Raw genomic sequence first — 14,715 nt, 5'->3', positions numbered from 1 at the left:
CATCCTCCAATGCACTGCCTGGTCTAAAGCAGACTCTATAGGGCCTGTTGCTTTGTCTGTACCATGCTCTGTTTAATTTTGCTTTGAGTTGTGTTGCTCTTGTCTGAATTCACTCCCCACTGACTGACTTCTTTCTTGTGCTGAGGTGCTGCATGATGTTGGTGTCTGTGTTACACGTGTTCTTTTGTTTCCAGTCAGTAACCTCTGTGGGAAATGCAGGCCGAAAGACACAGACCTCCTGCAGCCATCCTTGAATTTTCTGTACTGTAGCCTTCATCAGACAACACCTTGTAGTCAACAGAGAGGTGAGGCAAGATTGTATTGATCAGTGAGCTAATCTCTGCAGGGTTGTGGCTTGGCCATATTCTAACTGTCTCAGCAGGAAAGGTGGATTTTTCCCCTTTCTGATGCAGCGTTGCAGTTAACAAACAACAATTTGTGTTTGGGATGATTTTTTTCTTTTTACATTGAGGCTTTGGATTTGTTTTTGCTGCCTTCTAATGATTCAGGAGTTGGCTGCTGAGAGGCAGAACCGCTGTAATTTTTTTCTTCATAAAACACAGCAGTGAGGCTTTGGTGCCTTGTTGAATTGTTCTGGTAATTGCCATGGTTCAAAAAATTAAACAATAATAGAGGCAGCAAAAATCAACTCCTAGCTGTGTTGCCTGAAGGCTGGTTATTTTATTAGCAGTTTGAGAGGTCACTTATGCTGTGGGAGATAAATAGTGGTATAGCTGGACAGCCTTAGCTTGACCAGCCATGGCAGCTAGGGCTGCCTCACAGCAACAGGGGTGTGCTCTGCATCCCATCGACCTCTTTGATTCATAGTGCAGCAGCCCAGGTGGGTCTGCCTCTGTGTTGGGTCTGTTCCTCTGCTTCCACTGCTGTAACTGCTCTGGCTGGCCACGTGCCACCATCCAGGAGTCAGTGTAGAAGTAGAGCACTGGCCATTTCTCTTGTTCAGCTGATTTAGTATGGGATCTATTGGCTGGCAGCTCTACCCATGGCAGGGAGGTTGGAGCTGAATGATCATTGAAGTCCCTTACAACCCAAACCATTCTATGATTCTATGATTATCATTCTGTTTCTCCCATACAGCAGTGGCAGTGCTGCTCTCCAATGTGTCCTTGCTTGAGCTCCTCCAGAAGGTTTTGGAGTGCACCTGGATGTGGTCTTTTCCCTCTGAACCTACTTACCTGTCATCTGAGAATGCCCTGCAGAGCTCGGGATGGCTGCTGGCTGCTTCCCTTTTAATTTATCAGCATCGTTACAACACTGAGGTTAGAGCCATTCTACCATTCGGATCCGTGGACTCGTGAAAACTTTCAAAAATAATTGTTCCTTAGCAGGGGAAAGTGGTTTGTTTTGTCCTGCAATCTGCTTGTCCTTGTTGCTTTTTCGTTATTGTCTACAAGTTATTCCTTACTGTGTTTCTCCGGCTGGACTGGAAGCTACCATGTTGCTGAAGAGTGAGACACAAATCATTGCAGTTAGAGATAGGCAGAAATGCTGGGGTCTGGGGAGGTGGGTGGAGAAACACAGTACCCAGCCCTCCAGGTCCAAGCCACTTCCTTCTTCAGGATACATTTAAAATACATTTTAAAGTCTTTGTCAAGGGAAAACTAGGAGTGGGAGGAGCAGCCCCCATGCTTGTTATTCTTTCTTTTTGGTAGTAAAATGATCAGTAATCACAGTCCAAACCTCTTATTGTCAAATAAGTACTTAGTGTTAGCAAGATCATATGGATTTAGGCAGCTGTCATTTGATGCTTTGCAGTCCAACAGGAGAGCTAGGCTGGAGTTGTCAGCTGCTGTTGGAACTACAGGTTAGAGGGAATAGAGTGTTTTTTAATGCCCACACAAGGCAATAACGCTTCCTTCTGAAGTATCTACCCAGGCCTGTCTTCCCTCTCTTGAACTGGAGTTAAATAGCATGTCATGAGTTTTGAACTCCACTTCTGTGGTTATGCCTAGTATACGGTATATTCTTTGGTGCATCTGCTCATGGATGATAAAGTCACATTAAGGGCATGTATACATAAGCACAGGTAGGCAAAGATTGGGTTTTAATGTTGAGGGAAGACTTTTGAAAAGACCAAACTAGACCGAATCTGTACCTGTTACCTGATGGCTGCGCTGCCTCTGGTTAAGTGTCTCATTGGACTTGTAGGGACCGTCAGCTGTGTGAGTGTATGGGAAGATCTTGCTGTCTCTGCTTTATTAACTACCGAACACAATTTACATTCTCAGTCAGAGTTGTGTCTGTATAGTCAGTGTTGTGCCAGTCCCAAAGGGGACTTTGTTCAGGTGACGAGTGCTGAGTCTCATCTTCTGGGATTGACTCTCAGCTCATATTGATCCTTGAAGTGCAATCGTTTAGTGGCTTATATACTTGTTGTTTGATTTCATCAGTGCCTTACTGGCTCGATATGCTATGATCTGCAATCCAGAATCCTCCTTGAACAGATTACAGATACAGATGACAAATTGAAGTGGTTCAAGGACGTTTGAGTGTTTCTAATCTTCAGCACTTCTGAGCTTCAGTGTTTGTAATCTGCTGAGAGGAAGAAAAGAGGATAGGAGGAGTCACTTTGCTGCTTTCTACTGCTTAGTGTTGCTAAAGCTACAACAGGGCTACCTTGGGGCCTCTGTAGAGAGCCCTTGTGGTTGCCAATGTGGCCAGGCTGTATTTCTGAGCATGAAATTCATGGCTCCAAAAATGTTAGTTGCCCACATTAACCTCAGGTGTGCATTAATAATGAGGACTTGCCTGGCCGTAGCAAGTTTGTGTCTTAGCTGCGTTACTGCTAGTGACTTTAGCAGAACCTGTGGGTAAACATGGGTCATAGGTGGTAGGCTACTAAAGGCTCTCTCTTGTCAGTGCTTGAACATGTAGCAAGAGCCACTTTGCTACAGCAGGTAATCCTAGCTCTTGTTTTGAACATTCCTCTTTTCACAAAGACAGCTGGAAAGAATCAGCTCTGTGGTCCTGATGCCTATAGTCCTGTGCCACCTCTCTGCTTGCTGAAGAGAGCAAGTTTGAACCCCTCTGGGGCTCTGTGATCCTTCATACCATCACTGCTTGGATGGCTGTTCTGTGGGGGTAACAGGGTATTTGCAGACTTCCCTCTCAAGCCCACCTTTCCTGTATCTCCTCATTCCCAAGTTCCTCCTCTGCCTCCTTTATGTATGCCTTCATGTGCTCATCTGTAAGGAGGTTCTTAGCCTTAGGCTCTCTGCAGGCTTCCCATGCTGAGCAGGCAGGACCAGAGCCTTGTTGTCACTGCTGGCTTTTGGCTGCCCGGCTCAGTGACTGAGGGACAGCCAAGTTTGATGATGGTTGTTGTCATTTTTCTTCATTTCATTCTCTTGCAGGTTCACCAGACACTCTCTCTAGACCTAAGACAAGTCCTGAATGCAGTCACCTTCAGGAACAAGAAGCCAGTCCTGCTGTTAGGTATTTTGTCTCTGTTGTAGGGACTTAGCTGGGAGCAGCTGCTTATACAGCGTTACAGGCAAGAAGGGAGATCTGGCGACTGTGAGATGGGAAGGTGCAAGTGTTGGTAATCTGGAAGCTCTGAGACTAGATAACAGATTGTGAGAAGGGGCAAAGGGAGTGTGGAGTTCTGCTGTCTGTTTGGACAACTCTGTCCTGGCTGACAGTGACATCTGGAACTGAGTGTGAACTGGGACAGTGTCATGTGTGGCGGAGGTGAACAAGGGAACTTGCTGCCATTCCTGCCTGCTGTAGTGAGCAGGTGCTGGGCAATTCCACTGGGCCCTTAAGTCCAGTTTTTTTCTCCTCACCTCTCCCATGCTATTGCACGGTCACCAGCACACAGGGCAGGGGAGAGGAAAGCACTGACACATCATTGTGGCTCCCTGTCTAGTGAGCATCGTGCAGTTCCTGAGAGCCATCATGCGACAGAACTTCTCCTCCCCGCTGGTGACTGTAGTACAAAACACAGCCCAAGGTGCTACGCAACCACAGCCATCGTCGCTGGAGGATGCTGCCTTGCACCCCCTCACCACGCAGCAGGTCTTCTCCCTTGTTGTCAGCCTGCAGAACCTTTTGGTGCATGTCTACTTGCAGGTATATAAAACACCAATTTTGGAACAACTCACATAAGCTAACACGAGGAGAAATAACCTGAATACAGAATGAAAAGGGTCTGCCTTTTCTTTCCTTCTGCCTGCGTTTTCCACCCCTTATAGATATATGATGAGGAGGAGGGAAAATGCTCTTGCTGCAGTATGCGAGGCATGGTGTAGTGTGAAAGAACGTAAATCAAGCTATGTAGAACTCCCCGCTGCTGAACTGGAGAGCTTAAATTTTGTGTGCTGATGACAATCTGTTACCCATCTCCTACTCTGTGGGGGCTCCACACCCACAGGGACGAAGGTGGGAAAAATATATCAAATCTCAGTCCCTCCTCTACAGCCCTGGCAAGGTACTTTGGGGGAAAAGTACATCAGCTTACATTTAGTCACTCAACTGATGTTGGGCTCCAGGGGATAGTACATCGGCTTACATTTAACTCTCTTAAGCAACACTGAGCTCCACTCTTTATTCTTTGGAGACAGTTACTTAATTTTTTCATCTCAGAATAAGTATTCGTGCCTTTGTCTGGCTCCTTGACATGACAGATAATTTGCAGTATGTTACATCCCATGAAGGAAGTGAAGGCTGTTATTTTCCTGCGCTACATGCTCTTCAGAGCCTGCCACTTTATGAATTTTCCTCTTGCGGTAGCTGTTGACTGCTTGTTTTTCCTTCTATTTTCTCCCCTCTTGGGATTCTAGAAAGACTTGCTGCTTTCTCAAGCTGTGGTTGCCTGCCTGGAAACATTACTGGAATACCTGTATGTGAGGAACCAGGATGTTGGTAAAGTCTTCCCCATCTTTCCTTCTACTGGGTTTCCCTCTTGCAGTGATTTTGGGCTCTTTGATCTCCATCCTGTAATGCCTTGGAGCATATGCCTAATGAGTTTATGTCCAGGAAGAATAATTATTTATGTGATCAAAGTTAATCACGTGCTTTGTGGGATGAAATCACAGTGCCTGGTTCCCCTGTAGGAGTCAGCCCTCACTTGGGCTGTGAATACCAAGATGTTCTCCAGAAGAAAGTAGTCACTACCACCCAGTGCCCTAATATGATAGAACTGAAAGCTTTAGGAAATGAAGCAACATAGGAGTAGTTAGTCTTTCACTTCTGAGCCAATTTAGCAAACATTTAGACCATAAATACAGAGGAGGGAGGATCTGAATATGATGCATCTTCCACACAGAGATGTTGGCCACAGTTTGTCCCTAAGGGATGTGACTGGGAGAAGAGAGTAGTAAACAGCCGTAGAGAATGGAAGCTGGAAATTCTATATTTCCAGGGGCAAATACAGACCTTGGTTCCAGGAGTCCACGTCAGACCAAATGTATAACATATCAGCAGTATAACATGCGACAGCGTTGTACAGCTGGGGGAAGAGAAGACCCTTCTGCTCATTGTCAGCCTCCTGTCACAAAGTAGAGATGCTGGCTGTGTTCATTAGACAGCAAGTTAGTTCTCTGTACTCTGATCTGTTCAAATCAGTCACGTAAACACAGAGAATGAGGGGAATGGAGTGAACGAGTGCCAGACAAAAAAACACATTGTTGGGAGAGAGGAAGCTGCTAAATGAAAATATAACAGTGCAGATGAATGACAGCCAGGAGCTGAAGGGATTCTATTAAGAGGCTTCTTATGAGGACGATACACTGACTGGGATTAAGATAACAAAATGTTTCAGCTGAACCCTTCACTTTGGCTGCCTAAACTCTTACTGTGGTGCAGTTCACAACGCTGATAACAAGAGTCTCCTTATTCTGCCCCAACACTTTACCTGATTTTTCTTTGGTGTTGCATTACCATGGACAAGATTGTTGTAGTGGCAACAGGGAGGTTATGTGACTGCCAGTGGAAAAGGAATCCTTCTAAAGCAAAGGCTCAAACCCATTGGTGAACTGTCAAGGTATAGCAAGTTCTATCAGCTGACCTGTTGTAATTGTCCATCACGTGCTTCCGACCAGCAATAAATACAAGGTGATACAACTTAACGCTAGAGTTCAGTAGGAGATTTCATACTGTCACAGATTATGACCTTGTCTAACCTCTGTTTATCATATACACTTCTAATTAGAAACATTTTCCCTACTGATTGTTCGCATTGCTGCCATCAGCCTAGCTGGTCCCTGTAGTATGCTCTCTGATGCAGATCCAGGCTCAGCTTTTGCAGCGTATGTTACAGGTCTTCTTTCATTCCCCAAGGAGTATTCTGCAGCTAAATAAAACCCTTGGTCAGGAACCTTGTCCTTGTATTGAAACCAGACGGTATTATTTTTAAAACCTCGGGCTAAAGATATCCCCTCCCTATTTTATGACACGAACCCCAGCAGAAGGTTTCTCTTCCTGTACAAGCACAAAGGTGGACAAAACGTGTTTTGTGTTTTCAGAAGCTGTTAAGTTTTTGTCCTCATGCCTAAACTCTTGCCCAAAGAGTGACAGATTTTAAGGCAATTAAGTCCAGAGCAAAAAACCCTCTTAGTGTTTCACAGCTTGGGGTCTAGAAGCAAAAATACAAGGTCAGAGTTAAAGACTCCTTTTCCAGGTCCAGCCTGTCACTTGTCAGATTTTAAAGCTATCTTTCAGCGGCTTCTCCTTCTCGTCCAGCACTACACGTTGCTTCGCAGCCCTGGCACCGATTCCTGCTCTTGACATTGCTCGGTGGGAGCCAGAAGTCCATTCTGCAGCCAGAAATTCTCAGGCTCATGACTTTGGTGAGTGAGGGAAGCGTAGGCTTTTTCTTGTATGTTGGTACAGTGTATCTGAGTTGGTTTCTGGAACTTCCTGCACATACACAGTCTTGGATACTGCTGTGCTTTTGCCCGTCACTATGTTTGTATCCTATAATAATTTTACTTTGAAGTGAACTTCCTTTTCACACTGTACAGAAACCGAGTGCTCTTAGTGAGCACATCCTGTTCTTTTGGTGTTTGTAGCATTGATTTGCATCACCTAGGACCCCTGGGGAGGAGAGGGGAAGACTACAGAGAATGTGCAGCTGCTGTTGTCAGCATGAGAGTGTGCTGTGGCTCTTTGGAGAGCAGGGCTTTGCATGGCATCACAGCTTCTCTCCCTGTCTTTGCCCTTACAGACCTGACTTTTCAGGTCAGAGAACTACTGCAGTGTATGACCCCAGTGTATCTGGGGCCTATGAGCAGGAGAGGGAGCGTGCTCCTACCTAGCAGGTGATAAGGTTCTCATAGCAGTAGATGAGAGGAAGGGGATATTTATGTGAACCTTCTTTCTCCAAAGAGATGGTGTGTCTGTCATTTTTTGTTATTCTTGTTGACCTTTAAAGGGATACTTGGTTCATTCTGATTCTTGTCTGACCTAAACCAAAACAAGTTACAAGTCAGAGCACCACCAACATGGGTATTTGCACTGGTTCTTTTAGAAATGGTATAAAGTCAGGCCTGTGATTAACATGCTGTAGCATCCTTTAACATAGAAGAGTTTCAGGTGATGAATCGCTATGGGAGTCTGTGGGTCATTCACTAATTAATGCCTCTCGTTTCCTTTGTTCAAGTTTCTGAAATATCAGAGCAGCAATATCATTTCTCAAAAAGAAATTGGCCAGATTCTGCAGGAAGTGGCAGAAGCCAACTTGTTAGAGCTGCCAGAGGCCACATCTCAGGCTCTTCACCTCTTCCTCTGCCAGGTAAGAAAGCGGTGACTGCCTAGGAAAATGAGAAGGGAGTTCTCGAAGGGGTTGCTTCAGCTTTTGATGGGGAGCCGTAAGCTTCCTTTGAGGCTATAGTGAGATGATGAGGAATCCTGCAGCTGCTTGCTTGGCCTTGAGTGGTGAAAGGAGAATGTGACTGATGCCAGCAGCTGCCTAAACTGTGTTGTCAGTATCGTCATGGGCCCTTTAGTCAAAGTTTAGAGGTCTCATTGCTCTGTCTGGAGATGCAGGAGGGAAGTGTGAAAGAACAACAGTTTGCTGTTCATGTGGAAACCATTCCTTCTCCTGACTGCTCAGATTCAGAGCAGCCATTGTCAGGTGGAGCCAGTGCAGGCACAGACCATTCAGACCTTGCTGGAGCACCTTCCAGAACAGACGAACACCTGTACAAAACATCAGGACATTGTGTATCCTTTTGCTGGGCAAATGCCTTTGATAATTGAAGTGAGGGCGGGAGCTGTAACAGAAGTAGAAGGGATACTTAATCTGCTGCTTTTTTTCAGCCAAAGGCAAACAGTGCAAAAAGTTGGCTAACTTTGAGATGAAATACCTCAGCGTTCTCAAACTCGAGAAGATGTCTGGGAAATGAAGAGATATTTGGGATGAAAGATGGCTGTCTGTGCTGGGATTGCATTCATCTGTAAAGCAGAGATGGTGTAATGAAAGAGGGGCAGGCTGGGGCGCCCGTTGACTTCAAAGCAGAAGCGATTCCCAGATTGATTTCCCTGGGGGCTGAGCAGCCGTTTAACCTCAGCCTGTGAGCTAACTAGCACCATTAGGCGTGTGAAGCCGTGGCAACCCAAAGGTAACTCCAACACTTTTCAAGTACAGCAAGTGTTCAGAAACTGCTGAGCGGAGTTACTGAATTTCTTTTCGCTTCACCTGAGCAGCGGGGTCCCCTGCTGAGAACCAAACCCTCTCCTGCTGCCTGGATGGGAGGGAGGGGCAGCTCCCAGATTTCTTCTGGGGAAAGAGGGAACCTGATGCCCGTGCTAAATTCAGTGTTGTTTAGTTCTGAAACTGCCTTCCTGTTATCATCGTGCTGTGTTACATCAAATAGGCAGCAGATATGGAACGGGCCCCAGCAATGATTTCCTGTTGGGTGGGGGACTCTCTGCCTTGTGTCTGCGGGGTGACGCTGTCCTCAGCCATAGGCAGCGTGCGTGGCAGGTGAGGTGTGCATTATCTGTGAGCCCTGGCTTGTCCTCGTGCCCAGTCCTTGTGTGACACTGCCTCTCTGCAGTGGGAAGCTTGGGGTGGAAGTTCTCATGGTCAAGACCGTGTAAGCCCCATCAAGTTCCTCTTTGCTGGTCTGTACAGGGGTGTGGGAGGGTGGGAGGAAGTCTTGTTACATTGCTGGAGTAGTTTGGACGCCTCTGTTTTAGCTTTCTTCAGGTTCACCCACATGAACATTCCCCATGGGTTTGGGAGACGGGTAGTTTAACAGTGACACGATGATACTTATGGGTCCCTTCCAACTTGGGATATCCTATGATTCTACCTCCTGTCAGCACCGTGTCAAATGTGGGGGTTCCAGTGTCACGCTGGAGTTTCAGCTGTGCCTTCCCTTTGGTTTCCACTCATGCCATCGATGACAGATGTGTGGGCAGTGTGGCGATAGCCCTGTCACAGAGAAGACTGAAATGAGAAGGTGAGGTACGCGCAACAGAGCGATGAGGGAAGAACAGAAGGGAAGGTGGCATCCTGCCGTTCATTTCCTCTAAGTTGCAGAGAGGAAGCGGACAAAGGAAGTGAGTTTGTTGTCGAATTCTTGTTGAATATGATTCATAAAGCACAGTTTCTTAAGCAGTTCCTCTTTTTGTGTTCTGTGTGGGACATCGCTTCGCTGACACTTCTGCCATCCTTGTTCTGCCCTTCCCACGGGCCAGCAGGGGGCTGAGGAACTAGCCGTGTCCCACCGGGAAGGGAAGAATCAGAGAGTTCTTTCAGCTGGACGGGACCTTCAAAGGCCATCCGGTCCAACTCCCCTGCAATGAACAGGGACACCCACAGCCTGATCAGGGTGCTCAGAGCCCCTCCAGCCCGACCTTGCCTGTCTCCAGGGATGGGACATCCATCACCTCTCTGGGCAACCTGTGCCAGTGCCTGACCACCCTGACTGTAAACAACTTCTTCCTTACATCCCCTCTAAACCTCCCCTCCTCACGTTTGCAACCATTTCCCCTTGTCTTATCTTAGCTGACTCTGCTCAAGAGTCCGTCCCCTTCTTTCTCAGAGCTCCCCTTTAGATAATGAAAGGCCGCTCTCAGGTCTCCGCGGACCCCAGCTCTCCGCCTGCGCTGGCAGGGCGGCGCTCCATCCATCCCTCGGGCAATTTCTGCGGCCCTCCTCTGGACACGCTCCACCAGCTCCCCGTCCGTGCCGCGCTGAGGACCGCCCGCCGGGCCGCAGCACCGCAGCTGAGGTCGGACAGCGCTCAACACGGAGCCACCGCCACCTCCTTCGCCCTGCCGGACGCAGCCCGAGGTAGGGCGGGGCGGGGCGGCAGCTCAGGAAGTGACACTTGGGGGCGGGGCGGGAGGCGGTGGCGGCATGGCAGCGCGGTGCTTCTGAGCGCCGCTCCCGGCCCCGCTCCCGGCCCGCAGGTAGGGGCTCGGGGCAGGGCGGGTCGGGGCGGCGCGGGCCGGGCGGGTCGATGCGGGGCGGGCGTGCGGCGGCTGCTCCGCGGGGCCGGGTGCCGGAGCAGAGCCGCGGGCTGCTGCCGTGAGCTGTCCCGCACGGCCACGCGTTGGCCGCTTCTCGGAGGACCGTGGCACCCTCCGTGCGCGTGAGAGGGGCAGCCCGGAGCGCTCAGCCCTGGCCGAGCGGTGCTTGGAAGAGGAACCCCACCTCCCTGAGCCCGCAGCCGTGCGGAGCCGCCGGGTGCCGCCGAGCCCTCCGCAGGCAGCTGTGTCGCGGATCGCAGAGCTGTGATGTCCCCGCGATACGGGTCTGAGTTCGGCCTGAGGGACTCGGAGGCGAACAGACGTGGCCGTGCCGCCGCTGTTCTGCTCGAGCATCTTTGCCGAGCCTCGCGGAGGAATGGCGCGGGAGCAGCCCGATACCCCGCTTAACTTCTGCCGCTTTCGGTTCAGGCTGTGATATGAAATTGAGACACGTATGTTTGGCGGTGCCGGGATGGACTCCCGGCGGTGCAGCGGCCCGTCGTTACCCCGCCGTGTGCTTCTGCACCGAGGAGGGGAAATGGGGCTGTGCCGGTAACCGAGATGCTCGGTTTGGATACAGCTCCCTCGGGAGAACCTATAAACTCATTAAAAACACGTTAATGGGAACCACAGACTGTATCTATATCTATAAGGCAGCGTCTGCCGTGCCTTTGGAAAAGCACAACTCAATGAAGAGAATGGGAGACAGCGAGGCAGACAGGTGGGCTCTGTGTGCAGCAAGCAGCTGGCCGGGGCTGCTGGGGATCACAGGGAAACTCCTCCCCATCTGCTGCTGCACAGGACAGGCCCTGGCAGCCCGATGCTCGCTTTGACAAGGAGGGGAGCAGTTCTGCAGAGTTTCTCTTCACCCTGAGTGGGTGTGAAGACAGAAGGAAAGGCTCTTGGAAAGTGTGGAGGAACATCTGCATAGAGGGTTTTGCATCCCTGTGCTTAAGCAGCCTAGCTTAGGGAAGGAGGGGGGGTCATCGTTTGGGTTGTGACCTCATGGTTGAGCCACAGCCAATGTTCAGATTGCTTAAATCAGACAAGTATTCCTCAGTTCTGTGGTGTAGTCTGGGCTGGAGTGTGCATCTGGTGTGTGAGCTGATGGGGCTCCGGTGGTTCAGGAACACACCGGGTTGCTTTTGGCACAGGAAGCACTGGAGGGGGCTGCTCAGCAGTGGGGGAGTCCTCATCCCTGGGGGTATTCAGGAAATGTGTGGACGTGGCACTGATGGACGTGGTTTATTGACAGGACTTGGTCAGGTTGATGATTCAACTTGGTGATCCCAGCACATTGCCTTGGTGCTTCGTGTGAGCAAGGGATGGCAATGGGTGTGCAGTGAGGATGCGGGAACCTTGGCTCTGACCTGGCAGCGGCTGCTTTGTCACCAGTTTTGGACCTGGTGGGCTGACAGGACTCCTGTAGGGAACATCTCTGCATTGTCACACTGGTTTTGTCTGTTCTGTTCCAGGCTGTGGCCTCCAAGATGGATTTCTTCTGGATCTGCCTCATCCTGTTGGCAGTGGTGCTGCCTGAAGGCAGCCTGGCAGACCTGGAGAAGCAGAGGATGGGCTCTGGATTGGAGATCTGTATCCTTTCCTGTAGTGCCGTGCCTCTGTCTGAGGAGGCAATGGAACACTTGAATGTGAGGAGATGGCACAGAGGGGATGGAAGAGAGAGGAGGGAAGGGTCCTAAGGCTATGCTTATTGCTAACAATGTGGGAACAAGCTGAACTAAGTGTCACATGGCTGCTGGGCATGATCTTGAGCAACCTGATGTGGCTTTGGTCCCTCCTGGAGCAGGGCTGGCACTGCATGCCTTCAGGGCCCCATATTGCCACCCGCTAGTTCTTGGGCAATACAAAGCAACAGTCCGTGCTCAAATGTTGCCCCAGCATCAACCAGCACTGTTGAGCACTTTCCTCATCACCCTTCTGTAGGAGGGAGTTGCTAATGAGATGTCAGGGCTGGTACTGAAGCGAGGTTTTCAGGTGGTATCTGATGTTCTCCTCATGCAGAGCTCTTTCTTTCTGCTCCAGTGTGCTGGGTGTTAGCAAGCACCCTGCTGGGGTATCTGGAAACCCACCTCTTGGCCCTGATACCCCACTCTCAGAACTGGGCTAAGTCTTTTTTGGGAGCAGGCTGTGAGCTCACTCAGAGCCCCACAGTGCCCTTGACAACACTGCAGATAAGAAGCTGTTCGAGGTGAAGCGCAAGGACCAGATGAATGCCCTGAAGAACCTCATTGAGCTCAATGACATCAACCAACAGTATAAAATCATTGACATCATGCTCAAGGGACTCTTCAAAGTGAGTGTGGGGTGGGCTCAGGGTGCCGTGGTGCAGGGGATGGGTTTGGGGAGCGTGTAGTGATGCTGGGGAGGGCAGGCAAAAGAAGGAGGGCACATAGATGAGCAGGAAGGAGGATGGAGGGACACAGTGGGACACCCCATGGGCTGAGAGGGCAGTGACCAAGGGCTCTTGCAGGTGCTGGAGGACTCCCGGGCTGTACTCATAGCTGCAGATGTGCCTCCAGATGGGCCTTTCCCCCAGGATGAGAAGCTGAAGGATGGTGAGTGCTCCGTATCGTTTAACCCCGTTAGCTGGGATCTCACAGCCTGTGTCTTCTCTCCCACTCCTGCCCTCGGGGGTTGTCCCATGTTCATCCTTGTTATCCCTTGGCTGTTGATACCCTGAAGCTGGCATTTTGGGGCATGTGGGGTGTCCTGCTGATGGGGCTGGTTCCTCTCGTCCTCAGCCTACTCCCACGTGGTGGAGAACACGGCCTTCTTCGGGGACGTCGTGCTGCGCTTCCCCAAGATTGTGCACCACTACTTCGACCGCAACTCCAACTGGAACAACCTGATCCGTTGGGGCATCGGCTTCTGCAACCTGACGGGCGTCTTTGAGCAGGGGCCCCACTCCCAGCTCCTGGGGCTGGTACGGCCCTGAGGCCACTTCTGGGGGTCTGCGGGGGGAAGCGGGCAGGCAGAGGAGTCGGGGCTGGTGGGGACTGAAGTGTCTGAGGGATGAGGGGTGGGAGGAGGGTGGTGCTCACGGTCTCCCATGGGGAATTTGCTTTGCTCCACAGATGGCTCAGGAGCTGGGCATCAGTGAGAAGTCCCCCAATTACCGCAATCCCTTCAAAGCTGATCACTCTGAGGTAGGGTGGCCGAGCCACGCAGTCCTCTTCTGTGATTCCACTGGGTTTTGGATGGGCTTCGAAGAGTTTTTATTGTGTTCTGCTCGTGTTTTTACTGGGTTTTTGTCGGGTTCTGGTTGGGTTGTTACTGTTTTGTTGTTGGGCTTTGGAAGGTTTTTCTTGTGTTCTGATTGGGTTTCAGTTTTGTTGGGCTTTGGAGAGTTTCTGTTGGGTTCTGGTTGGATTTTGACTGGGTTTCTGTTGGGTTTTGAAGGGTCTTTGTTGGGCTTTGAAGGGTTTCTGTTGGGTTCTGGTTGGATTTTGACTGGGTTTCTGTTGGGTTTTGAAGGGTCTTTGTTGGGCTTTGGAGGGTTTTTGTTGGGTTTTTGTTGGTTTGTGCTCCACAGGAGATGCCACGCTCCAGTTCCACTCTCCCTCAAGACACTGAGTTTGTCATTTCCTTTGTGCTCCCACCTCCCGCCCTCCCACCCACCCCAGTTCTTCCCCAGCGCCGACACGTTCCAGAAGGCGCTGCGCGAGGAGGAGAAGCGGCGCCGCAAGGAGGAGAAGCGCAAGGAGATCCGCAAGGGCCCGCGCATCTCTCGCTCGCAGTCTGAGCTGTAGGCCCGGGTGGGCCGAGACCTGCACCGATGCGGCCGCTCCCGCCCACGGCTGGGCCGGGGATGCCCCGTCAGCCTCTTCTGTGAGTTTTGGGGTGGATTTTTGTTTTTCAGCCCATGCGGCCCAATGGTCCCACGGCCCCAAAGCGGGGCTATCCCCGAGCAGCGGGCAGCTGGGGCTCCAGCCGTCAGATGGGAGCAGGGCCGTGTTTCGGGGACGGGGCGTGCGTTGTTTTTCTGGAATAAATCAGAACGGTTATTATTTTTTTTACGACGAGGCTTCTTGCTCGCTGCCATGGAGAGGGCGCTGGGCAGGCCGGGGGGCGGGGCGCGGGGCTCACGCTCGTGGGCTCGGCCACGCCCCCTCATGAATATGCGGCGCGGCGGGCAGGGGGCGTGGCCTCGCATGCAAATCGCAGCTGCTGATCGCCGACGCGCCATCACGCCACGCGGCGCTGCGCGCTCCTATTGGCTACCGCCGACCTGGTCCCAGTGACGGAGCGCGG

At 50.9% G+C, this 14,715-nt stretch overlaps 2 protein-coding genes across 2 annotated transcripts in view; both read left to right on the top strand.

Moving 5' to 3' along the window:
* MEI1 (meiotic double-stranded break formation protein 1) overlaps nt 1-10,000 on the top strand; it is a 36,424-nt gene extending 26,424 nt beyond the window's left edge. Inside the window, exons 23-31 of the mRNA XM_072334189.1 lie at nt 195-305; nt 1,099-1,280; nt 3,375-3,456; nt 3,890-4,092; nt 4,803-4,884; nt 6,703-6,809; nt 7,622-7,753; nt 8,075-8,184; nt 9,376-10,000. Of these exons, the coding sequence (XP_072190290.1) occupies nt 195-305; nt 1,099-1,280; nt 3,375-3,456; nt 3,890-4,092; nt 4,803-4,884; nt 6,703-6,809; nt 7,622-7,753; nt 8,075-8,184; nt 9,376-9,424 (1,058 nt within the window). The 3' untranslated portion in view covers nt 9,425-10,000. The remainder of the gene's footprint in view (nt 1-194; nt 306-1,098; nt 1,281-3,374; nt 3,457-3,889; nt 4,093-4,802; nt 4,885-6,702; nt 6,810-7,621; nt 7,754-8,074; nt 8,185-9,375) is intronic.
* A 301-nt stretch (nt 10,001-10,301) lies between these two features.
* CCDC134 (coiled-coil domain containing 134) lies at nt 10,302-14,475 on the top strand. The gene is made up of 7 exons (XM_072334179.1): nt 10,302-10,383; nt 11,919-12,036; nt 12,636-12,757; nt 12,935-13,019; nt 13,206-13,387; nt 13,539-13,610; nt 14,088-14,475. Exons 2-7 carry the CDS (start codon nt 11,934-11,936, stop codon nt 14,211-14,213), a joined length of 690 nt encoding a protein of 229 aa, XP_072190280.1. The 5' UTR covers nt 10,302-10,383; nt 11,919-11,933; the 3' UTR covers nt 14,214-14,475.
* The last annotated feature ends 240 nt before the right edge of the window (nt 14,476-14,715 follow it).

This window comes from Excalfactoria chinensis, chromosome 1, assembly GCF_039878825.1.
Source record: "Excalfactoria chinensis isolate bCotChi1 chromosome 1, bCotChi1.hap2, whole genome shotgun sequence".
NCBI classification, from domain to species: Eukaryota; Metazoa; Chordata; class Aves; order Galliformes; family Phasianidae; genus Excalfactoria; species Excalfactoria chinensis.
The sequence above is the reverse complement of the archived record's forward strand: the minus strand, read 5'-3'. Positions and strand labels throughout refer to the sequence as shown.

What these genes read in the sequence shown, in the direction of transcription:
- CCDC134 (XM_072334179.1), top strand. Translation starts at nt 11,934, where the DNA reads ATGGATTTCTTCTGGATCTGCCTCATCCTGTTGGCAGTGGTGCTGCCT. An exon ending in TGCTCAAGGGACTCTTCAAA is followed by an intron (nt 12,758 to 12,934) that starts GTGAGTGTGGGG and finishes GGGCTCTTGCAG; the next exon opens with GTGCTGGAGGACTCCCGGGC. An exon ending in GGATGAGAAGCTGAAGGATG is followed by an intron (nt 13,020 to 13,205) that starts GTGAGTGCTCCG and finishes TCTCGTCCTCAG; the next exon opens with CCTACTCCCACGTGGTGGAG.